Source organism: Ictidomys tridecemlineatus, chromosome 9, assembly GCF_052094955.1.
Source record: "Ictidomys tridecemlineatus isolate mIctTri1 chromosome 9, mIctTri1.hap1, whole genome shotgun sequence".
In the NCBI taxonomy this organism is placed as follows: Eukaryota; Metazoa; Chordata; class Mammalia; order Rodentia; family Sciuridae; genus Ictidomys; species Ictidomys tridecemlineatus.
In genome coordinates, this window is record NC_135485.1 from 73,381,261 (window position 1) to 73,407,736 (window position 26,476).

Here is a 26,476-nt window from a genome sequence, read left to right on the forward strand (position 1 = left end):
ATAACACATTTTTAAAATATTTTGTCCTTCATACATCTTTGTAGATTTATTTTTTAACATTATTTTGAACATGTTTTCAAGTTTCTACAGATTTCTTTTTCATTTTGTACCATTTATTGAACTTGTCAATAAGAGCTTAATCCTTTTACATTTCTTGCTTTTGTAAAATATCTACCATCTTATTTTTTCTCTTTTCAACACTCTCCTATTATTTTCTCTATTTTTCTCTTCTTAGAGATTTTTTATTTGCTCTTATTCTAGGGATAATAATTTATATAATAGATATGATTCTAAATATTTTGTATTTGAATTTAATATTTGTATGCACATCTTCTCAACAATAAGACTAAAATAATACCATTAACTATTTTTAAATGATAGACCATGTTTTACAGGCAGCATTTGATAGTTTACATACTGTTTGGCTGCTTGTGTTTTGATGTTTTTTTCTAGTGTAGTTTATGGAAAATTGGAAGTTTAGCATTAGAACATTAGCCAAATGGCAGAATGATTATGTGCTCATAGATATATACATGTTCTTGACCTGATACATGTTATATTCTCTCCTTTCCAGCACTCATTTCAGGTTGTCTGGCAGTTAGGTTTTTTTTTTTTTTTTTTTTTTGATAGCTGTGTTGTTCACAATTTCTTTCATTTAGGGACGGTGGATGCCACCTTCTAAGTGGCACTTTCACTCGTATAAAGGAGTGAAAGAAGAAGTGATGGAACCTTCACATTTTCATCACATTTTACAATGTGAAAATGTCTTCACATTCCTTTAATTGGGCTTCACAAAAGTCCTAGATATTGTCGGAGGCCACCCTGAACAGGAGCTATGCACACATCTTTTGAGTCTTGAGTAAAGAGGTACTGAACTGGCATTGCACCCACTGTGATACATGTGGACTTACCTCTGCTCAGCCAGGTGAGGTCCAGCTCTGGGATTGGGCATCACCCTATGAGGCTGATTTACACCCACCTGTTTGTTGTAATACTACCCTTTTCCTTTTTTGGATGGAACATTCCATCAAATGCCCCCCCCCCCAATAAATTGGGCTTCAGAACATGCTCCCGCACATTCTCCCACCTGCCTCCCGTGATTTTCTCTTGCTTGCCTCGTGGGAGCTTACATCTGAAGTGGAGAAGTCTTCTTGAATGGCTCATGAAAAAGGTGTGTGTCACCCAACTGACCCCTGTTCAGTAGTTGGCGCTGGACGGGGGGCTACACAGTTGGCACCTGAACAGGGAAGGCTCGGCAAGAAATTGGAGGGTTTTGCTTTGGTTAAGCATGCTTAGAATTTCAGAGTAGTGGGTTGGTTTGCAAAAGAAAAAGAGATTGCAGCCAGAAAGTAAGGGGACAATAATCAGTAACATGGGGAATCCTTCGTCTTCAGAAAAGGCACTCTATTTTGCAATCCTGTAAACCATGATGAAAGGGAGAAGAAAAGAAATTAGAAGAGCCCAGCTCAAAACATGTTTGGGTTTGCATTTATGTGAAAAAAAAAAAGGGCCAAAACAAGGACTTGTTACTGGTAATTTACTCTGAAGCCCATGTTAGAAACCTGTATTAGAAAATGAGATAGGAGGGCTGAGGATGTGGTTCAAGCGGTAGCGCACTAGCCCGGCATGCCTGTGGCCCAGGTTCGATCTTCAGCACCACATACAAACAAAGATGTTATGTCTGCGGAAAACTAAAAAATAAATATTAAAATTCTCTTTCTCTCTCTCTGTCTTTAAAAAAAGAAAAAACAAAAAGGAAAGGAGAAGAGGCTGCCTAAGTTGCCTTTGCAGGCAACCACCTAGATTCCTCCTCTGACCACATGAAGGAAAGCATTTCATAATTTCCTATCTGAAAAACATTATGCTGGGACATTTCTGCTTGGCCTTATTCTGCTGGTTATTAGTTCTCACCCTTGAAATGCCCCAACACATTTGCTTGCAAGTTGGGGACCTTACCACATAGAAACAGGACTAAGAGCAGAAACGTGGAGAGAGGTGTGGTGCAGGGTGGAGAAGGGATGCTGTTGGAATGAGCTCAGCTCACATGGAACTGCCCATCACAGCAGCAACCAAAAGTGAAGGTGCACAGAGATGTGACAGCACAACAGCACCTACTTCAGCCCACCCCTCATATGATGCAGATCCACTTATGTTCACTTTAAATCCACTCTGGACAGCTTGAGGGAGAGGCCACTTGTAGTTTCTAGAAAACACAACATGGAGAAGTGTAGAGGTTCAGTGGAACTAGCTGGTTCTCACTGTTGATCATAATCACATTTTTCTACATGTGTCTTTCACCATCCTTTCTAGAACTTCCTCATTCTTGGCCATTGCTTCAGCTGTACTCTAAGCTGCTTTCTGGTAAACTTATCCACACCTTTACTCTGGAAGCCTCAGAGACTTGATTGCAGAGAGAACTGAGTTACTTTTGTAAATTCTCTGCCTGTTATACGGCAGTAACCCCAGTCTTCAAGATTAGAGGGATGACCAATATTATAACTCCTTTCTCTGCTGCTGTGACACCACTGTGGAAATCCCAAAGTGACTAAGTGGCAGACACTGTTAGATTTCATAGAAAATTTCCTGTATGTCCATGTGCCCCTGTCTACCTACTCTTCAGGATTCAGGACCTCTAATACATCAGGTCCTAAAGGTGCAGAGACCTAAAGCATAAATTCTGCAGATGAGTTCATGAAAATGATGCTGAGAGAGGCTGATATTGCTTGGTTCATGGACCTAAGTATTCCAACTTTGGGGAACAGTTCCTATAGGTTTAATGGAGGTTTTTTGCAAACTTATATAAAGTATCAGTAAATACTTTGGACTTTGCAGGTGACAGTGTTCTTTGTTTCAATGACTTTGCTCTCAAAGGGCAAAAACAGCCACAGCCAATATAAAAACATCACCCCATGAGGACCTATATCCCAGTGCAGTGGTCCCCAAAGGCATTAGAAATAATCATTCAATTATTGCATGTCCTCATTTTGCCACTAAGTTGCTAGCTGACCCAGTCTCCTGGAAGGACATTACCATACTGAAAGCTCAATATCAGCACCTGCTGCTGCCAGCTAGAGCAACAGGAGTGGCCCTCAGTAGATCTACCTTGGCACCAATCCCAGGCATTGTAGGATCCATTGACAACCTCCAGCCTCCATTCCTGCCCCCTAGACAATTCTCTTCTAAAGCCCATTGAACATACACTGGAGTCAGCAAAAGACATTTAAAAAATCAGCATTACTACTTTCAAATGTATATAAATGCAATAGATTCTAATAAATTTGAGATCTAAAGTGCATGAGAATGGCTTCAAAGACAGAGAAAGTGGTACATGTACTTCTTCTTTAACATCTCTCCAAATTACCTACTTTTCTTCCCTTCCTCCCAACATATTGAGGAACCTTTCATAGCAGCAGTCTTCTTGCAGTCTTAAGCGGTATCCCAAGGGAAATAACTGGAGAATAAATATCAACTGACATTTCATTTATTCCCACATAATAGATTGGTTCCTTCTATTATATATTAGTTCTGACATCCAAGGAAATAAAAATAAATTACATATGTATACATTCATGTTCTTAAGTAAATTTCTATAAACTAATATTTTATCTTTCAGCTTATGAAAAATAATTCACATTTTGTTAAAGTTCCTTCACTTAGAAGGCAACAAAATTATAATTATATTGTGTATTTGTTGCCACAATAAAAAGTACATTAAAAGGCAATTATAGTGCAAAGAATAAATAAAATGTGATCTACTTTATTATTAATTTTAAAAGAAGATATTGATAATTTGGGTTGTTTTTAATCTGGCAGGTGTATATTGTGTATAAATATGGATATATATTCCTTTCTGTGTATTGAAATGTGTATGTAGAGAACTGTAACATACAGATACAGAAAAATTCCACCAAAAAAAAAAATTAATTGACTTTGATATCTACATAATAACCTGGTAAAACAGATGTTAGAAGATGCATTAGTCAAGTGTTATAAAAAGAAATAATATTATTTAAAGTAAAAATAAACATCAACAGCCATGTCCCTATATTGACATTGCAGCAATGTGGCAAGGTACCCAGTGATGGCTAAATGATGTTCCAAAAACACCACAGTCGCAGGGGTCTACATCTGGCGATTTCTTAGATCCCTTCATTCCTGTATTTTCTTCTGAAAAGGGGAGCTAGACACATTGTGATATCCTGAATTGGATCCCAGAACAATAAAAGAATATTAATAAAAAAATGGTGGATCTGAAACAATTATGCAGTTTGATCAACAAGGATGTTTCAAGGTTCATTTCTGACCTTTGACTGGTGAAGCTTGGAATGTAAAATGCTAACATTATGGGAATCTGGGAAAAGGACACATGTGGAAATTTCCACACTATCTTTGCAGCTTTTCTGTAAATATAAAATTATTTAAATATTAAAAGCTTATTAAAAGTGGAAGAGAGACTTAAGAATGTACCTGTGCACAAAAAAGAATCAAACAAACTAGTAACTCACAAACCTGAGCAGCAGTGATGTTCTGCTAACAAGAGAGGGGAACATAGGAAGAGGATGCAGTGACTGGGAAGGTGCATGCAGGGTCTTCTGTGCTGGTCACATTCTAATTCTTGGCCTGAACTAGTGGCTGCCACATGTGCCTTATTTTGATGCTAACTCAATGAACTGTACTGTTTGTTACATCGCCCTTCAATAAAAGAGAAGTTTTAAAGACAAACTTACAGTACTGGTAAATAGTTTTCTACTATAGGTAAAGAATTAAGGGAGAATACAGAAATAAATAAGTGTACAAATGTTGGGGGGGTCTTGTGTAGGCACAGATATCCAAGTTATTAAACCATAAGAGTAACATTTTCAGAGCTGAAAGAACATTGGAAAAGGTCACAATCAGCCCTGACAATTCTTCATGGAGGCACCTCTGCAGGTGCTCCTCTAATGGGAGGGGCAGGACCTGACATCTGTGTCTTAGCAAAGCTCTCAGGAGATTCTGATGCAGCCAGATTATATACCACTGAGACATGCAAGGTGGTAAAGTGAATGTTCAAAGCCAGAATGTCTCAGAAATGGCACAAGAGCCTCATCCCCAGACCCTGGCCCTCAATTAGACCTGCAGCCCAAGGGTTCCAGTTAAGACCCTTAAACCTTTACAATTCCACTAGAGAATATCTGTAAGTTCAACATCTTCAATTACCTTATCCAAGATGTGATTTTTTATCATCATGGATTTTTTCATTCCAGAAAAAGCACTGATTTTCCAGAGTAATTCAGGTTTCATACTTCTCATACAACATTTACACATTTTATTTATTTAGTGGTAGATCATATTTAATGGTAGTTTTTACAGATTATTAAAACTGGAGGGCTACTAACCTGCCTACTCATTTTGTGCTTGGGGAACCTGATGCCAGAGATAATGGAACGTTGTTATGAGTTTCTAGAGACAAGTTCTCTTTTTTCAGGTCAATAAATTAGCCTGAATTCTTCCTAATGCTTACATTCTGGTGAGATAAATTGATACAATATGAAATATCATTAGATTTTGGGTTTTGTTCTTTGATGCATAATTCAGTTTGTTGTTGTTTTTTGATTTTCTGTTGAAAATAATTGTTCCTGATCAACAGTGTGATGGAACTGAACAAAAGACAAAAAAAAAAATACTTAAAGTAAATTAGGGTGCTTTTTAAATGTGAAAGTAATTCGCAGTAAATGAAAGTGAAATTTAAGAATTTCTTTTAAGGTATAACATTCTTAGGTAGGCAATTATGAGAAAGATAAATATCAGAATATCCAAAGCCAGATGATTCCTCCACAAGCCCCAAGGTGAGAGATCCATGTCTTGCATTAACAAGAATTCTTCACCAGAACATCTGAAATTAAGCAGAAAATATAACTTTATTCCTAGCATCTGTGAAGTTTTGGTCAATTTATTTGCTTTTCCTTAAAGAAAACTATGGACTAACAATATCTTCAAAATTATCTCTTCACATACAATAGATATCAGTCATTGAATGCAGACATGTAACTTGAAACTATGCTAAGCAACTTGCATATAATATCTTACTCACTCCTTAAAATGTATAGCTATCATATTCATTTAAGGGGAGGGGAAGTAGGCTTAATGAGCTCAGCCAAGTTTACAGTCACAGCCCAAGGGACTTGCTGAATCTCATTGCAGAAAAAGGAAAATCCTTATGACACTGGACACCAACTTACATTACATAGCCAGGACAGTGATTGCCATTTGTTATATTGAGTGTTGGACAGAAGTTTCTTCCCCAAAACTCATTATGCTGTAAAGCCTATATAACACAAAAAGCAAGGCATGATGATTTTAAATTTCAAAAACTTTTCGAAGAATTGTCACAATTGAATCCTCAAGTGTAGTCTTTATAGTAATTTTTTATTTGTTCTTTTTAGATATACATGACAGTAGAGTGCATTTTGATATATTATACATACACAGAGTACAGCTTATTCTAATTAGGAGCCTATTCTTATGGCTGTACATGATCAGAGTTACCCTGGTCATATATTCAAATACAAAGGTAGGAAAGTTATGTCCAATTAATTCTACTGTCCTTTCTATTACTGTCTTCTGTCTCTTCTCTTCATTTCCATTTGTCTATTCCAATCGACTTCTATTCTTCACCCCTATTGTCCCTAATAGTGGCTTAGTATCTGCATATTGAACAGAACATTTGGCCTTTGCTTTTCTGGGGTTAGTTTATTAAACTTACTATGATATTTAAAGACAAACCAAGTTTCATATTTGCAGTCTGTCACAACAAAGTGACTGAAGTTGTTAATTAAGAGGTCCAGAGTTGGGATGTTGTTTCCAATTAGCCAAGAAGGAAGAACTCTTGCTAGATAACCTCATAGCCTCTACCTCCTGCTCTCTCTGTGTCATCCTGCAACCTTATAATTCTAATGATACATTGTTGTTCATTAAACACTGAGGACTTATTATAATGACATTTCCTGTTCTTTTCATTAAAACCACTTATAATGATAGGTAATAGACTCTTGGTTACACTGTATTAAGGCACCATTTTTTTTTTTAGTTGATTAGCTTGCTAAACAGGGTTGAGTGTTACATAGCCTTTGTTTCTTTTATAATTTCCCTTTCAACATGATCTATGTATTCTAGTCTCCCATCTTCTCACTTTCTTATTGAATAGAAACAATGTTTTGCATCAGTCAATCATTCTGCTTTACTATAAGATTTATTCTCCCCACCCTTTCTCATCCTCAAACAACAGGCTGACAGAAGGAAAACCCCAGATGACTCCCTGACCTTGTGGTAATGAAGGCTATTAGAGATTCCCCATCCATTTCTCTTGAAAAAAAAAATTCTTGGGTGGGAGATGGTCCTAAGTCAAACCAGGGAAGGTAAAATGGGTAGGTTTTCTTTTCTCTGTACCCATCTTGGAGACAAACTCACAAGGGCAGAAAAGGACAGCTTACCATAAAGCCATAATAAGGAATGCTGAAGAAGTGAACCCATGAGAATTGAGTTATCCTGGTTCCAAAATACAATGACAGACCCAGAAGAATCTACACAGAGAAAAAGTATGAATTAGAACAGTCCAAGGATTTCAAGAAGAATTGTAAGAAGATGCTTTCTAAGAACTCTACAATCTTCTAAACATTTCTGCTAGGAACAACTCTTGAAATTTTTGCACTTATTCTACACATTAACCTTCATTTGCATGTTCAAACCTCTGCATGACTAAGGCTGTTTATAGTTTTAAGTTAAGGAAAATATACTATAAATATACTATAAACTATACTATAAAATAAACTATAAAATAGGTTAAGTTTATTAAACTACTTTATAATTATACTATGTCAATTCTTCGTCCTCAACTTCCTCTGCAACTGTATATAATAAAAGATTAAGAAGTATACTTGTCTCTTGGTATCTAAAGAGCCCAGGTTCAGGACCCATGCATACAGATATCCAAATCTATAAATGCTCAAGTCTCTTTATTTTTAAATAGCATAATGCTTGCATGTAATCCCAAGTAAATTGTTTATACTTTAAATATATGTATCCTTCATATTTTAAATCACCTCCACATTTATCACAATATGTAATAGCATAGAAATGCTATGTGTGTAGATTTTACCATATACATATAGCCATATATACTAAGTAGCTTAGGGAATAATGAGTAAAAAATAGAAAAAATTGTACATATTTAGTACACACACAATTCTTGTTATGTAAGTTTTCTGTTTGTGGTTGATTGTATCTTAGAATGCAGAATGCATGTACTATAGGCCTTATTGTGCTCACTATTCTAATTATATCCCTACATTGTGTTGCCCCTAATAATCCTGAAAATCTAGAAACATATACAAGAACATTCCTGAGCATCACATACCCCTCTCTACTCCCATATGTTAATAAGTGTTGTTATTTACAGTGTTTGCATTTTGTATTCATGATGTTAATATTAAATTGGGCTTCAGAATTGCAGGCTTCAGGTTTCTCAAAGGCTAGAACTGATAAACTAAATAATGCAGTGTAGTTCACCAGAAAAATGTGGTAACTGTCTCCATTTAATGCTAGAAAAAAGCAGTATAACAATGCTGACTCAGGAAGGAATGTTGGAGACGAATGAGAGGAAAGGCTGAGTTTCACCTCACTCTTGTCCTAACTGGTGTGAGGTGTGTGGGGATATGCACACCAATGAGAGTGCTGGTGTGCCTGCAAACATCAGACTTGACCTAACAAGTGCCTGATGGACTCTCTGAATAAAATGCAATTTTATGACTGGCTTTTAAAATTCTACATGGAGACTTTTAAATAAAAAATCAAAGTATCAATAAATCAAACAAAACATCTTTTTTTTAGATTGAAGTACATTTCCTTTACAGTAGATGAAATATAAACAACACTTGTCACTTGTTATTAATTATTCATTGGTAGTTGCCAAATTCGGAAACAGAGAACTAAACTTTGGCAAGAGTATGTGCTAAGCCATGCTTGAATGGTTCTGCCAAAATGAACCCTAATATTATGAATAATTATAACTCAATAATAAGAAGTGTTTAATAAAGAGTATGTGCTTTGTAAGTGTCATTGGAAGACATCTCTTCCTACTGTAGTTTGAGCATGTCTCTATAGCTGATGTTGTAATGGATGGAATGTGGACATTTATTCTATTCATCTGTTGATTCATTTATGTTTGTGCTAATTTTGAGAGCATAAATTATAAAGACTTAGTAACCTATATTTTTATTAAAAAAAAGATGAAAGAAAAATATATTAATGTAAGAGATCCTCAGGATCCAGGACAATGGGGACCTAAAACTATGGATTTTAGAATTTCCAATAATTTTAAATATTTTCAAAATGCAAGAAGCATTGGAACTAGACTGTCGTTACACTTCTCATGAAGCTTCACTTTCACTTTGGGGGGTAGTGAATCCAACCAAACCTCTGCTGCTTACACAGCCGGCAGTTCTCTAACACCAGCATGAAAGGCAGGCAGAGAGCTGTGTATTTGTGAGGGAATCAGCTAATTTTTCTGTTTTTCGAAGTTCCAATTTATCAAGATTTCATAATATGTCACCAAAAAGTCTCTATAAAAGATCATTAGTAAGAACATGGTGCCTAAGTTAAGTAACTAGAAACCAGCAAAAGAGACGAGATAACACTCCTTAGGAAAGTGTTATCTTCTCTAATGTAAACTATACTTCAGTCTGTGGCCTCCTGAAAGAGTCCCATCTACCAAATCCCCAAATATGGATTTACATGACAGGAAGGTGAAGAAGAAACAAGGGTGAAAATGCATCCCAGAGAAGCACAGTACACACTCACCATCAGAAATGTAAAATAGGAGTCCATGATACGGTTTGCAGTATTTCCATCAGTGTGTCCTGCTACTATGGCCAGGGTCATGGAAATGGATGAAAAAGCCACCGCCAAGAGGGTTAAGAACATGATGAAGAAAGTCTCTACTCCTGGCTTGGATACTTAAAAAAAAAAAGGGATTAGTCCAGTGTAGCTCCCTGTGTATTAGGGAATATTTACTGTGCCAATATCAGTATAACAGGACAAAAAAGTCACCCACTATTCCAAACAATTTTATTGTTTCTGTCACATAACTGAGAGGATGTATTTTCAGATTTAAGTCCTTATAGACAAATTGCCACATGGTTCTATGGTTCAGAATAAGAGTCTTAAGTTTCTTAAATGACTTTATAATTATCATGAGTTAATGCTCTGTGTCACATGATCTGAGGATTTGGGAACAGCTACAAGAACACTGATGAGGAATCTAGGGCTCTAGATCTTGTGCCTAATTCTTATGCCATAAGTATTATTTGTAAAACGGAAGGTTGTAAACTCCATTATTGGTTCAAATTCTATAATGTGTTGTCAAAGAAATTTCTGATGTGTGTGAATGTGTGTGTGTGGGGGCGAGTATTTATCTGTAAAACATATATAAATGATAATTCAATAATCATAGAGCATAATGCACATAATGCAGAGCATAATGCACAAATGATATTGTCTACTTCTTCAAACAAGTAATTTCATTAAATCAATAAACCCCCAAGTTACCATCTTCCTCTCATTTGAAAAGTGAGGAGAGAATATATGTGAATGAAGATTTTTTTTTTTGTGCATCTCTATGTGTCTCTATAGAAACTATAGATGTTACTGCCTATTTATATTTCATATCTATATTGAGATACATGTCGAGAGAGAAAAACAATAGAAAAAGACAATAAATATTCCAGCTCCTCTAACACAGTTTCAAATACTTTTAAAAAGTCAGTCTATGTTTGTGTAAGACAAACAGCATCTGTATTGTTTTATAGGTGGCAACAGGTAAATTATAGTTTTATAAGTAGTTTTAAAAAGTTCATTTAGAAAGTCTAGAAAAGCATGTACATTCTAACTGGCTATTTTAGAGAGGATACAGTAGATGTGTACTTTCTCCCTTATAGCTTCTTTTTACAGTTTTGGGATCCCAAAACATGTTTGCAAACAGAAGTTAACTTCTCCACATAACCAAGAGTAAAGACACATCCTCTTTGTCTTGTTACTTACCGACCATGAAGTATAGTGTACAAATACATACAAAACTTGTCAACAACATCTCGAGTAGTAAATCAGACAAAAGACTTCCAAAGAAATAAGATGACACTCTGTAATACCCACAGGAGGACTCATGTCTATAGAATACAAATATATACCAACATGCCAGGTTAGTTTACAAAGGCAGAGCCCAGAGGAGATACTGCTGTGCAGACTCTTGCTGCCACCAGGTCTAACCCTGCAGCTGCCCACTGGCCTTGGGCTGATTTCCCAGGCCCTTCCCCCCTCAGGTGCAGCTCCCATGGGGCATCAGCACCTCTCCTGCTGCTGCCCACTCTGGCCCCATATAACCCTTATAGCAATGCAGAGTCTGCATCTCCTCACTCTCCTCAGAGACTCTGCTTTCCCTCTGAGACTGGCTCTGCCAGAAGAAAGGATTAATCTCAGTGGTACAAGGGACTATCTTTTCCTCACTTTGCAATGTGAAAGTGATGTTGTTACCCTCCAAGCCTCCAATGTAGCTGAAGATCCCCCAAACTCTTTTCAATTCCATTCTCATGTTAAAACATGAAAATGATTTCCTTCTTTAGTGATCATGCTTTCCAACAATACATCCTTATTAGATACCAAATCTTAATCTTTGCTATTCCAAGCACTTCTCTTTCCAAATTCCAAACGTCTCATCCATGTCTTCATTCCTTTCCTTTCTGATGATTCCTGTCCTGGGAATGTGGGCATGGGCAAGTCTTTAAACAGTACAAGGAATAAAACCATCCTGCTCTTTCCTATAAGGCTGCCCTCTGGCTCTCTCCACTCTGTGACCCACTCAGGGCTGCGCTTGGCCATGTATTTGTTAACTTCATATCTCCAATTTGCTGCTAAAGCAACACTTAAATGCCTACCAAATCCCCTGAATTTTTTTTGAGAGGGTCCTTATGACGTATTACTTTTTAAAAACAAAAGACACATCTAACTTTCTTTACTCCTCACTTTCTCTGAAGAATTGGGATTAGTCGACCACACCTCATCCTTGACATTTCTTTTCCCTGGGTAGCAGCCCTCACATGCTCTTGATTTTCCACTCCATTGAAGACTGCTTTTCTCAGTTAATATTGGTAATCCTTATATATACTTCAAAAGTTTGTGTTGTTCATGATAAATATATTCAATTTAAATTTCAATTTAAATAATAAGGAATGGAATAGTAGTGAAAAGGAAAGAAATTTTTCAGTAATCCTGATTATCAAATCCCTGGCCCAATACAGGATGGAAACAGTTTGGCCACCAGCCAACAGTTCTCTTTCCCTGAATAGAGGCCAACTCACACAAAACGCTTCTTTTGGAGCACAAAGTGCTGCACCGTCCATTTGCTGAAGCCACACTGGTAGGCCATTAGGTAGAAGAGCATCAGTGCTCTGTCAGGAAAGAATGGGAATAAAAGCAGCTCAGTCAAGTCACACTGTTAGGTTGGTTTCTTCCCACAGAACTCCTTCCAGAGTAGAACTCTTCTGGTTTAAACAGACAGGAAAGCATCACCTCATCAGATCTCTCCCTGTGTGTTCTTTGTGGGGCCCTAGTTATACCACATTATAGCACATATTGAAATTTCTGTGTGGATTGCTGTGCACTGACTTGTATTCACTAATTTTTGTTTTTATTTATGTTAAAGAAATAACCCCGAAGGCCATGGTGCTAGGAAGTATGTCCTTAGGGGAGTATAAGGTTTAGATGAACTTATGAGGGTGGAGCCCCTGTGATGTGGTTAGTGCCCTTGTAAGAGGAAGGAACCCCAGACACTCTGTGCTATGAGAGATGCAGAGGGAAGGAGCCCTCTACAGTTAGGGAGGGGACCCTCACAGAAGCCTGACCAGCTGGAAGGGGGCTCTGATCCCAGAATTACAGACTGTACAATTGAAACAAAATGAAGGTTTCTCGTGTAAGTAACTGAGTCTATGATGCTTTGCTATTACAGCCTGAGCTAACACTTAGATCAGAAAAATACTCTCATCTTTAGTTTAACTCACAAAAATGCTGAGTATAATTCCTAATATATGAAGAGAAACATTAAGTGAAATAAAGCTCCAAAGGGTTAAGGTATTCATTTACCCAATTTGGTTTTAAAGTGAAGTAACAAGAGAATAGGGCATGTGGAGGAAAATGCCAGAGAGTGGAGGGCACCCACCCAGGACCATCCGAAAGCCTGGACACCATCCTTGAGGTGGGATAGCCTATGGAGTTTCCAAAGTGATAAAAAGGACATCAAACTGATGCTTATTCATAATGAAAATGAATTCAATCACCTGTATGAAGAGTATTAATATGTACATCTCTGTAAAATAATTGAGGGGTAGCAAGCAAAGTGTCCAGTTAATTTAAGCTTCAAAAGAAATAAGGATTTCATGGGAGCTTGACAACATCCTTGAAACAGGGATGGGGTTCCCTGCCTAAGCAGACAACTAAACTGACAGGGAAGATAATGGTGTAAACATGTAAAGAGAGGATGTGTGCATCATTCAAACGACTTAAAAACAAGGAAACTTTTTTTTTTTTTTTTTGGTTACCAGGGGTTGAACTTCTAACTTTCATCATTTTTATGATGAAAATGTTTGAAATATATGCTCACTAATTTTGAATTATACATTATTATTTGCTGCATTCACCACCCTGCTGAATATATCTCAAGGAAAGCAAAACCTATCCTTACCTTACTGAGAGTTGTACTTTTGACCTTCATCACATCATTTCCTGCATATTTTAGTTTCTGGAACCCTCCATTCTACTGTTTTAAGAGTCCAATAGTGTCAGAATTTACATATAAGTGATGCCATGTGGTTTTTTTTTTATCTCTTTGGATTATTTTACTTAAGCATAATGTTCTCTCCAATTTCATCCATGTTGTCAAAAATGGTAAAATTTTTTCCTGAGGCTGAACAGCATTCCCTTGGGCATACACCCATTTTCCTTATTCATTCCTCATCTGATGGACACTTGAATTGATTCCTGAATTGACTGTTGTGCACAGGGCTGCAATGAACATGGGTGTGCAGATTCCTCTTCAACTAATTGAATTAAAACATTTTGTGTAAATACACTGAAGTGGGATTACTAGATTTAAATATTTTTTTAAAAAATACATCTTTTTCTTAATTTGTTTAGCTGTCATCACAACCCATTAAGGCTATGAATTCAAAGGAGCTCACAGTCTACACCGGATTCAAACCCAATTCCTTAGTTACACAGTTAGAAGACATGCTATGACATCACTTGATTCCAAAGAAGAGTACTAAACCACTGGCCTCCACAGCAATTTTAAATGAAGGACTGATAATCATGTTCAAAGGAAGCTCTAACCACTTGGTTCCAGAGAGAAAACGGACACATAATTTTCTAATCGAAACAATCAATCACTAATCATCTAATCATTAAAGGAGAGTTAGATGAACCACACACAGAGGCCATTTTCACATAGTCCAAAATCTTCTAAAAATGTAGCAAACAACTTTCAAAAATGCAAATTCAAAAAGGTTAGTGTCCAAATTCTCCAGAAAACATTTGAAAAAACAACTATATTCCTGTATGTCTATGGATTTTTCTACCAAAACATGTGATGGTCAGCTTTTCACTTTTTTAACACTGCAGTTGATGACAGATTTCTCACTACTTTTCCCACTGGCTTCCTGCTGCACAGTATAGCTGGTTCATGGCTTCAAGACCCTGTGATTGTGCTTGGCTTGGTTAAGAAATGGCATCTATGCAGGGCATAAATACTAACAGAGTTGTAAAAAAAAAATCCAGAGATTTCTGCCTTTAGAAGGTAAAAAAGTGACTTAACTCTGGAAAACAGATGTAATAATTGTCTCTTCATAGGTAAACACCATCTACTTCAATAAATGGAAAATTCACTATACCTGAGTACAGAATTGAATTTTATGGTTATTCTTTCATTCAAAAGCAAACAACAATAAGTGTTGACATGGATGTGGGGAAAGAGAAACACTCATATATTGCTGGTGGGACTGAAAATGGTGCCACCAATATGGAAAGCAGTACGATGACTCCTTGGAAAACTGGGAATTAAACCAATTTTTACCCAGCTATCCAACTCCTCAATCTATACCCAGAGGACTTAAAAACAGCATACTACAGGGACATAGCCACATCAATGTTTATAGTAGCACAATTCACAACAGCCAAATTGTGGAACCAACCTAGATACCCTTCAGTAGATGAATGGATAAAGAAACTGTAGTATATATACACAATGGAATATTACTCAGCAATAAAAGAGAATAAAATCATGGCATTTGCAGGTAAAGAGATGGAGTTGGAGAATACAATGCTATGTGAAGTTAGTTAACCCCCCCACAAACCAATTGTTGAATGTTTTTTTCTGATATAAGGAAGCTGATTCATAGTGGGGTAGGGAGGGGGAGCATGGGAGAAATACACAAACTCTAGATATGGCAAAGGGGTGAGAGGGGAAGGGAGGAGACATGGGGGTAGAAATGATGGTGGAATGAGATGGACATTATTATCCAAAATACATGTATGAAAAAACAAATGGAGTGAATATATTTTGTATAGAAGCAGAGATATGAAGAATTTGCCTATATATGTAATATGAATTGTACTGCATTTTGCTGTCATAACAAATTAGAATAAAAAAATTTAAAAAATACAATTGACCTATATCTGGGATTCATTTTAGATTTTCATTATGCATCTTGCTACTTAAAAGCAGAGGGCTTATTTTAAAAATGATATTTTTTTTCTTTTCCTTCTTTCCTTCCTTATCTGTGGGGAATCAAGAATAACATTCTTCCTGTCTCAGGCATGGTTGAAGAATAAGAAAATCAGTGTCATTAAGATGTTCAGACCTGGGAACTGGTACCAACGGTTCTGACAAAAAGCTACCTCAAGCACCATGTGTACGTTATGCATATTTTTAAGAGGCACACAATGAGTGTGTCCCAGAATTTTCCTTTAATAGCCTTTTGTTCTCCCTGTATAGAAGACAATAGCTCTGGAAATATTAGTCAACTATTTTCTCATATAATAAAAAAATAATAAATTAATATTTTTTTCTTTTTTTCAAATCCTTCTCACCAGGTGTAGTGGCCCATGCCAAAATCTCAGTGACTCTAAAGGCTGAGGAAGGAGGATCACAAGTTTGAGACCAGCCTCAGCAACTTAAAAAGGGTCTAAGCAACCTAGTGATCCTCTGTTACAAAATTTTAGAGAAATAAAAAATGGGAAGTGGCTAGGAATGTGACTCAGGGGTTAGGAGTCCTGGGTTATATCCCCAGGACCGCCCCCCCCCAAAAAAAAACCCCAACAACAAAACACCTTCTCCTCATTATTTGAATTATCATCAGCTCCTCAGGCAAAACCCAAGCTCCACTGTTCTCAACAGTAAACTGGGGATGAGATCATTCACTCCTCTGGCCTTTGGGCCTTGGGAGGTAACACAGCCATAATCATGAAGCAGGGAGCCCAGTGCCTATCGAGGAATGGTTCTCCATACATGAAGTATGATGAGAATCCTGAGGTCTGAGATGTTGAGAATCTGTTTAGAACATAAGGCAGCTGTTGAAAATGTCATCAAGGGATGAGTTAAGGGCACATTAGGACCGAAACTAGAAAGGATCATAACACTGACTAGAGTGCTTTGCATAGGAGGATCAGGAACAACTCATTCCCATCCACATATCCTATACTCTCAAATCACACAAATACAAAAATTGAGGAAACTGTTTTATTACCACCAAAGAAAACATATCAACTGAATTATTTCAAATTAAAAACATCTTTGCATAAAGGCATTATGAACTCAGTGAAAAGAAACCTACAGAATGGGATAAAGTATATCTAAATCATATATCTGAAAAGGGGTGAAAAACTCCTAAATATAAAGAACTTCAATCATCATCAATAACAAAACACCCAAAACCAAACAAAACAATTTCAAAATTGGCAAAGAACTTAAACCAAACATTTCTCCCAAGAGTCTGTGGATCTCTGTTTTTTAAAAAGAAAAAAATAGTAAATATTGGTGAGAATGTAAAAAAATTGGAACTCTGTGTGCTGTTGGTAAGAACTATACATGCAGTAGAAGAGACTTTGGCAGGTCTTGAAAAAATTAAAAAACTTACAACATAATCCAGAAATTCTACTGCTGGGTATCTGCTCCAAGATATGGTTGAAAGAAGAATTCAAGCAGGTGTGTGTATACCCATAGCAACATCATTCCAATAGCCAAAGTATGTAAGCAACCCAGATTTTCAGCAGTAGACGAATGGATAAATAAAATAAAGTTTATACTTATATACAATTTGGTCTTAAAAGAGAAAGAAATTAAAACATGTTCTACAATTTAGATGAAACTTGAGGACTTTATGCTCAGGAAATAAGGAAGTCATGAAAAGACAGTATTACATGACTTCACATTGGTGAGATTTCTAGAATGGCCACATTCGGAACAAAAAAAGTTACAGATGGTTGCAGAGGTGACAATGATGGGTGTGGGTAGTTACTCTAAGGTGGGTTGAAGATTCACCTGAGAAGATAAACAAATGGTCAAAAGTTGGATGGTGTTGACCAGTGACAACATGCATGTATTTGATGCCACTAACTGTGCACTCTAAAGTGGTTAGAATGTGCATGTAATGTGTGTAATTTACCACCACACACATATATAAATTTTTGAAACTGAAAATTAACTCTTCCATTCAGTTTTCAGTACACTAACTAATATTACCCCATAGTAAAACAGAAATGTTTACCCTGTAATGTCATAAATTTGAAATCTTAATGGATGTTTATGAGCTTAAACAAAATGATGGCATTTTCACAAAATGGAGATCCAAATTTACTTACCTATTGTAGATTTCAGAACAAATATCCCTCAGCAAAATGAATATGACACCTGTAACCAGTCCCACAACAAATGTAGAAATTATCTATTAAAAAAGAAAATTGAAAAATGAAAGGAAAGAGTTTCAATTACAGGTAAGGCTTTTTATTACCTAATCAAATCTCTGCACTGAAATATACATGTTAAATGGATTGACCATAGTCACTGAGGAATTATCAAACAGTGATTGTTATTAGACACTTTCTAAGTTAAAATTGAAAATGTAAGGATTCTGTTTTTGGGGGTACTGACAGGACAAGGGAGCAGATGACCAGAAAAGCTAAGATTCTTCCCAGTGTCCACCAGGCACTGTCCATAAATGTCACATAGGTTAATAGCATGAGAAAGTCATTTGAAGAAGATGTTTTGGGAACAATATAAGACTTTTGACTTGAACTGAATTCTCATGTTTCATGCCAGTGAATGTGCACAATTTTATATTTCAAGGAGTTCAAATTAAAACTGGATGACTTCACTCCAATTGTTAGAAATAAATAAAATTTCAGGCCTGGGTATGTAGCTAAGCTACAGAATGCTTGCCTAGCATTTGCCAGACTTAGGGTTTGCTCTCAATCACTGCAAAATGAAGACATAAGTAAAATTTTAATACCACTCAAAAATTTTATCAATGGAATTTTGAATGATAAGTAAGTAGTGATATACACCTATTCAAACTGTTTGGAATTCCCACCTGCACAGGAAAAAGAGCATTGTCATAGTCACCAAAGCACATTGCCACCTGGGGGCATCCAAGTGCTTCAGTGACCATCTCCTCTGACATTGTTGTTTTTCAATACCAACCATTGAGGCCTACAGTTAATATGGCACACCTGACTTGCCAATTCTTTGCCTTTATCACCCATCTTCACTTATTCAGTCTGTGTGAATGTCTCCTAGAGAAAATGGACCAATATTACATTTGCTCTTAGAATAAAAATCTCTTAAGGATGCTTCATTGGGCATAAGGTCAAAGGTTGTATTAGAATACATGTGAGGAATTATTCTTATAATTATACATGGGTTAACTATAATAATACAGATAGTGTGAAAGTAAAGAAAACAAAACACCTTTCCAGTTATCTTGGAAATGTAAAAGTTTTTTTAAAATCCCAATATTACAACAATATCAAGCCATGAACTAATTTGTAATGGACAGTTGGAAAAATGGCAGCCAAGATGCAAAGAAAAGAACCATGATCTGTAAAGAATAATTGTAAGGAAAAGACTCAGGAAAGAAAATTATTGAAATCTTTCACATATGAGATATTCTTAAAATTCTTTTGCTAAATAAGATAAATATTTGGGGTAGTTTTGGGAATTCATTTCACTGTCATATTTCCAAAACCCTCAGATTCTGCTCTTTCTTTCAACTAGTCAAGCTTCCAAGATCAATGCTGATGTCTCTACAAGGTTCACATGTGATGTTTATTCTTGCTTGAAGAAAAAAAAAGACATTGAGCAAAGTGAACATTTCGAAACAGAGTAAATGGATCTATGAGATTTGTGCATCTGTCTTCTGGTCTCTGTTCAAAATAGATAAAAGAAAGAAATTATCCAACTACATTATTCTCATCCTGGTTCATATATACTTAAATAACATTTCTCATAGTGTGTTCTGAGGGATGTTTGTTAATAATTTAATGCATAGTCAAATATTTAATATGCAAGTGGAAACAATGAAACTTAGAGAGATTAGTGGTAATGTTGTCAAGTAGATATAAAGAACAAAAACACCTCGTTTTCAAGTAATCCATTCATTGCAATATCTTCCCAACATATCATCTCATTAAATGTCCAGTTGGAATCATGGCAATAAATAACTAAAATACAATAAGTCAATAAATAAAGGATTATCAGGAAGTCATTAAAACTTTTAATAGCTCCATTTACAAAAACTTAGAGAAATAAAGATCATACAAGATTAAGAACCTTATGTCAGACTCAGAAACAGTGGCATATGCCTGTAATCCTAGCAACTGGGAGGCTGAGGCAGGAGGATCACAGTTTAAAGCCAGCCTCATCAATTTAGCAAGGTGTTTCCAACTTAGCAAGACCCAGTCTTAATATAAAATATAACAGTTCTATGGATGTGTCTCAGTGGTAAAGCCTCCTGGGTTAAATTCTCAGTACCTAAAATAAAATAAAATAGTTTTGAACAACTAATAAAAAATAAATAAATTAATTAATTAAAAAACTTAAACCAAGTATAAGTAAACTATGGCTCACAGACCAAAAACAGCCACTTATTTGGATAAGCCCACAAGCTAAGAATATTTTGCCAATTTTTTCAATTGCTGGGGTGGGGTAAAATATAAAGAATAACATTTCTTTAAATATGAAATTCAAAATTCAGTGTCCGTGAATAAAGTTTTAGTGGAATGCGGACATGTTCATTTGCTCACATATTAGCTGTGGCTGCTTTTATAATGAAGTGCAGAGCTGACCTTGTGAGAAAAACACCATGTGTGGCTCTAAAAGCCTATAATATTTATCTTCTGAGCCTTTACCTTAAAGGGTTTGCCTGCTCCTGATCTAACATTTCAACATTTAAAATCCTGAACAAGAGTTGTCCCACTGAGCTCAGGGGTCTACCAGGTTCTTCCCTTACTGTAGAGACTACTGCTTCCCTGAACATTGCTAGAATTGCTTTTGGAGAACCGAGTTCAGTGATGAGACAAGTAGGCTGAATGTGCTACCTGGAGGCTCTGGGACTTCTGTTTGAGTCTTAAGGAAGCCTAGGGCCCACACCTGCACACCTGGTGTAAAAACACCTGTGTTCTAATAACGTCTTGCCCAGAACTACCATATGTTTCTTGGATAAGACAATTAAAAATCAATTTTAGAGACAAGTAAGAAAAGCCTAATGAACAAATCACTCAGAAGAATCAAATTATTACAGTGTCTTCTTGTTGAACAGTGGGCTACCAAAGTTAATGCATATAATTGACCTGACATTGTTCCAAATTACCTCAAGTCTATTATCTAAAAATAAAATATTGCTCTTGAACAACAGGAAAAAAAAGTGTTTGAAAGAAATGCTAAAACACAAGGACTAAAGAAGTTCTAAGCAATGAACATCATCCCTGAAATGGGGATGCAGACTCTCATGTTCATGTGGAGAGCAACACTTAAATACGAAAACTGTGCTACTCATGCTGAGAAGTCAGTTCACTAAAGCCTGCAATATGTCATATCTTAATAATCCACAGAAATACAATAATTGATCATAAAAATCATAAACCAAAATAACCAGCTAAATTGAATTCTCTAAAAATATTGGACAAATGAACTAAGAGAACCAGTATTTAGTGTGACATAGGGGTTAACACTAACTAAAAAATGGGCTAAAGATGTAGCCCAATGGCAGAGCATTGACCTAGTGTGTGTGAAGTTCTGGGTTAAATCCCCAGTATTGCAAACAAAACAAAACAAAATGCAAACCTTGAGGAATTATGAAAATTACCACAGAGTTGATCAAAAGGAGAATAGAACATTATTGCATCTTATTTAAGGGAGTTAAACCCAATGTGAACATAACTTCAAGTATGGTTATTTTCTGTGCATAAAGTGCACATTCTTGGGTTATGTATTGTTTTGCCAAGATTAGAATCTATTAATGAGGAGGGTCAATTATAAGGAAGAGCAATCTGCCCACTGTCTCTCAGACCGTGGACAGAACAAACTACCTTCAGGAAGAAAAAATGACACTAGGTTGCTTCAACACCTGATTTCAATGGCATATCAATTCTCTTCTCCCCACCTCCAGCTCTCTCTCTCCTTCATTTCCACCATTTCACTCCCTAAACCTTATGCATAGTTCATTCTACCATCTCACATGCTCTGTATTTTCTTTATTAGGCTATCATTTGATTCCTTCATAAGGAAATAAGATTCACACAAGCAGAAATTTAAATTTTTAACCCATTGTTCACTACTGTAGTAGAGTATTCAAATGAAACACATGATATTGGAATGTACCTTTGGAATTAATCAATAAATGATAATGGACAGCTCCTAGAAAATACCACAATTGGTTGAAAATTGTTTGTCAGAATATTTTTTTTAGAAATAAAATTTTGACTAATATTATCCATTAGAGTTTGTATATATCACCCACTTAAAAGATTTATATGAGTAGGAACTTCATTGTTTAGGAAGCCACTTAAAAGCTTTATATGAGTAGGAACTTCATTGTTTTTATCACTGTGACAAAATAATTAAGAGAACTAAGAAAGATGATGTTATGATTTGGATATGAGGTAGCCACAAAAACTCCTATGATAATGCAGAAACATTCAGAGGTGAAATGATTGAATTTTGAGAACTCTAACCTAATTAGTCATTCCTAGCTGGAATGGACTGACTGGGTTTTAGCTGTAGGCAGGTGGGATGTGGCTGGAGGAGATGAGTCACTGGGGGCAATGCAGGGGATGCCCTGAAAGCACTGTTCTTCCTGTGGTCCCTTCTCCCTCTCTTTCTGCTTCTGGACCCCACCATGAGCTGAGCAGCATTTTGTGCTGGACCCATCCTCCATGATGCACTGCATTGTTCCTGGGCCCAGAACAATGCAGTCACTTCTCTATGAAAGGAAATTTCTGAAGCCATGAATCCCAAATAAATAAACATTTCTTCCTCTAAGTTGTTCTTGTCAAGTAAACTGGTCACAACAACATGAAAACCAATTTAAACAAGAGATAAATTTTATTTTGGCTCACAGTTTTAGAGATGTCAGTTTGTAGTCTGCTGGCTAAATTAATTTTGGGAATAAGATGAAGCAGAACATCATGACATATGGAAAAGGAGGAGGAAAGCTGCTCACCTCATGGCAGCCAGGAAACAGAGAGAGCAAGGAAGGGGTCAGGGACAAGATACATCCTTCCAAGGCATGCAACAGTGACCTACTTCCTCCCACGAGGCCCTGAGTGGTGCAGTTTCATCACCTCCCAATAATGACATCAAATTGTAAATTCATCAATGGATTAATCTTTTGATGATGCCAAATGATACAGCCACTTCCAAAGAGCCCCACCTCTCAACATTGCTCCTATAGAGACCAGCCTTCAACCATGAGCCTTTGGGGGACAATTCATACTCAAGACAATACACTAGATTGATTGGCTGTTTTCAAATTCTGAGTGGGAATGACAAATAAATGAAAGTAAGGGTAGAAGACAAAAGAATCCCGTATAAGTCTGTATTAGAAACAAATTGCTCCCACATGGGTATTTCACAGCATAACTGGGAGAATATGTCACTTACCAAAGTTGCCCAGTACTGGGGATTAGCCGAAAAATTTTGGAATGAACGTCTGATGAGGCCAATGATCTGATGGACGAAGGAGGTGACATAGGGAATCTCCTTCCTGACCAAGCATCTTCTATTCTCATCCCTTGAGCGTTCTTCCAGTTCAGTTTTTGTGTCATGGTAGAAAGTGGACTTGGAAAAATGAATAGCTAGTTCTTTTATCTCTGAATCATCTGTCCTTGAACACATTTCAGTCTTGTAAACTTTGGAATAAAAGTGGATAATAGGCCACAGATTACTATACAGATTACTAACTCACTATTAACAGATTACTACTGATTTCACAAGTTTTTCTGTGGTCTCTTATTTGTATAACTCCCAAATTCTAAAGCTTGAGTAGAAAAAGTAATTCACATGCTCATTCATAAGTTAAATAAAAATACACACAGCACTCACTTTCAACAATATCTATTTGTTCATTGCAATGACATGCAAATTCACAAAGCCATGTTTTAATAAGTCACCACATTGCTAAACCTCAGCCAAATTAATTAGGCAGAATTATGTAAATGTGAAGATTTTACATACCTTCATAGTCTTCTGAATCTCTCTTTATTACACCATCAGTGATATCCAGGAACAATTCTGCAGGATTATTGTAGAATTTGCAGGGAAAACCTACAAAATAAGACACCCAAATGACTCAAGCTGATAGTCTTGGAAAGTATAAAAGACTCACCTCAGAGGATGCAGGATGTGAGGATGCTGGATGTGAGGGTAGGGAAGACAGACTGAACAACTCTTTCCTAATCTTTTTGCTCTTTTCTGCCCTCGCTAACTTATCCTTTCCTTTTTTTTATTCAATCACACAACAATTCAACAACTATCTGTCTCCCAGGCAAAACCCCAACTTATTCCAAACCATTTTTGGACTCTTCAGAACATTTTACATTATTTCTTAACTCTCATAAATCTTCAAACCCCAGGAAGCTATCAGTATGCTCTGGTGCTTATCAGTACTTCTTCAAAAATCTAAATGTAGCTCCAAAAATGATATTGCTCTCTGAATTCACCTAGAGAATGCTGGAATGTCAGTAGGCAGGTCAGCACATTGCTTTGCAACCTACTAAATTCAGAGATCCCAATGGTCACCTCTCAAGCTACCATAATTCCAAATAGACAACAAATTTTCAGAGCAGCATTATGAAGAGAATGTGACCAGCACAATACATGTGACATCTTACCTCAACTTCCTGTGGCACAATCATCTAAACTTACTCTGACCTCTGAATTTAATTCCTTCTAGTTAGTTTTACATGACAATACAATGCATATTGGCACATCATACATAAATAGAGTATATCTTCTCCTTCTTCTGGTTGTACACAATGTAGATTTGCACCAGGCATGTAATCAGGTATGTAAATAGGGCTAATGTCCAATTCATTCTATCTTTAATCCAAAGTACCTCTCTTCTTCCCAAGTGCCCACTGTAAATAGGGGTAATGTCCAATTCATTCTAATCCTTAATCCAATGTACCTGTATTCTTCCCAAGTGCTCACTCCCTTATTGTGAATTGGTATCTTCATATCAGAGACAATATTCGGCCTTCGGTTCTTTGAGTTTGGCTTATTTTGTTTAGCACAATATTCTCCAATTCCATCCATTTACTGGCAAGTGCCATAATTTCATTCTTCTCTAAGGATAAGTAATACCCCACTGTGTATATATACCATATTTTCTTTATCCATCAAGCTGTTGAAGGGCATCTAGGTTGGTTCCATAGTTTAGCTATTGTGAATAGAGCTGCTACAGACATTGATGTGGCTGTGTCACTGTAATATGCTGATTTTAAGTCCTTTGGGTATAAAACAAGGAGTAGGATAACTGGGTCAAATGGTGGTTTCATTTCAAGTTTTCTAAGAAATATCCATACTGCTTTCCAGCATAAATCACCAATTTGCCGTCCTACCAACAATATATGAGTGTGTCTTTTACTGTACATCCTCACCAACATTTATTGTTGCTGGTGTTCTTGAAATTGTCATTTTGATGAATGTGAGTTAAAATCTTAGAGTAGTTTTGATTTGCATTTCTCTAATTGCTAGAGATGTTGAACATTTTTTCATATATTTGTTGATTGATTGTATTTCTTCTTCTGTAAAGTGTCTGTTCAGTTCCTATGCCCATTTATTGATTAGGTTATTTGTTCTTTGGGTGTTTAAGATTTTTGAGTTCTTCATATATCCTGGAGCTTAATGCTCTATCTGAATTGCAGCTAGTAAAGATTTTCTCCCATTCTTTAGGATCTCTCTTCGAATTATTGATTGTTTCCTTTGTGTGAAGTAGCTTTTTAGTTTAATTTCATTCCATTTATTGCCTCTTGAATTTACTTACTGTGCTTTAAAAGTCTTGTTAATGAAGTTATTTCCTATGCTGACATGGTAAAGATTTGGGCCTGCTTTTTCTTTTATTTTGTACAGTGTCTCTGTTTAGTGCCTATGTCCTTGATCCACTTTGAGTTGAGTTTTGTGCAGGGTGAGAGATAGGGGTTTAATTTCTTTTTGCAATCTATGGGTTTCTAGTTTTTCCAGCACCATTTGTACAGGAGGCTATCTTTTCTCCAGTGTATATTTTTGGTGCCTTTGTCTGGTATGAGATAACTGTATTTATGTGGGTTTGTCTCTGTGTCTTCTAGGCTGTACCATTGGTCTACATGTCTGCTTGGTGCCAATATCATGCTATTTTTGTTACTATGTGTCTGAAGTGTAATTTAAAGTCTAGTATTGCGATGCTTCCTCTTCACTTCTGTTGCTAAGAATTGCTTTGGCTATTCTGGTTTTCTTATTTTCCCAAATAAATTTTGTGATTGTTTTTTTTCTACTTCTATGAAGAATGTTTTGTGTATTTTAATGGAATTTGAGCTGTGACTCTTTTTTTTCTTACTTTTTTATTGAATGGAATGCATTACAATTCTTTTTACACATATACAGCACAAGTTTTCATATCTCTGGTTGTATATAAAGTATGTTGATACCAATTCATGACTTCATACATGTACTTTGGATAATAATATCTTTCAGTTCATTGTCCCTGGACTTCCCAGAATCTCATTTGTTTGATTTTTTTTTTAGTGATAGAGATTTAATAAAAATAATTTAAGAAAAAGTGATTATTTACAACTATATTTGTGGTCATGGAGAAACATCTATAATCATATGCAAAAAGCTCTAAAATTAAGCAGATAGATAAGCTGT

At 36.2% G+C, this 26,476-nt stretch overlaps 1 protein-coding gene across 1 annotated transcript in view; it reads right to left on the reverse strand.

Annotated features, from left to right (window-relative positions):
• Nucleotides 1-12,382: 12,382 nt before the first annotated feature.
• Nucleotides 12,383-26,476, reverse strand: part of LOC144366455 (broad substrate specificity ATP-binding cassette transporter ABCG2-like) — a 29,794-nt gene continuing 15,700 nt past the window's right edge. The window contains exons 7-10 of the mRNA XM_078020733.1: nt 23,807-23,896; nt 23,234-23,481; nt 17,938-18,020; nt 12,383-12,476 (exon numbers count right to left, since the gene is read on the reverse strand). Coding sequence (XP_077876859.1) covers nt 12,383-12,476; nt 17,938-18,020; nt 23,234-23,481; nt 23,807-23,896 — 515 coding nt within the window. The remainder of the gene's footprint in view (nt 12,477-17,937; nt 18,021-23,233; nt 23,482-23,806; nt 23,897-26,476) is intronic.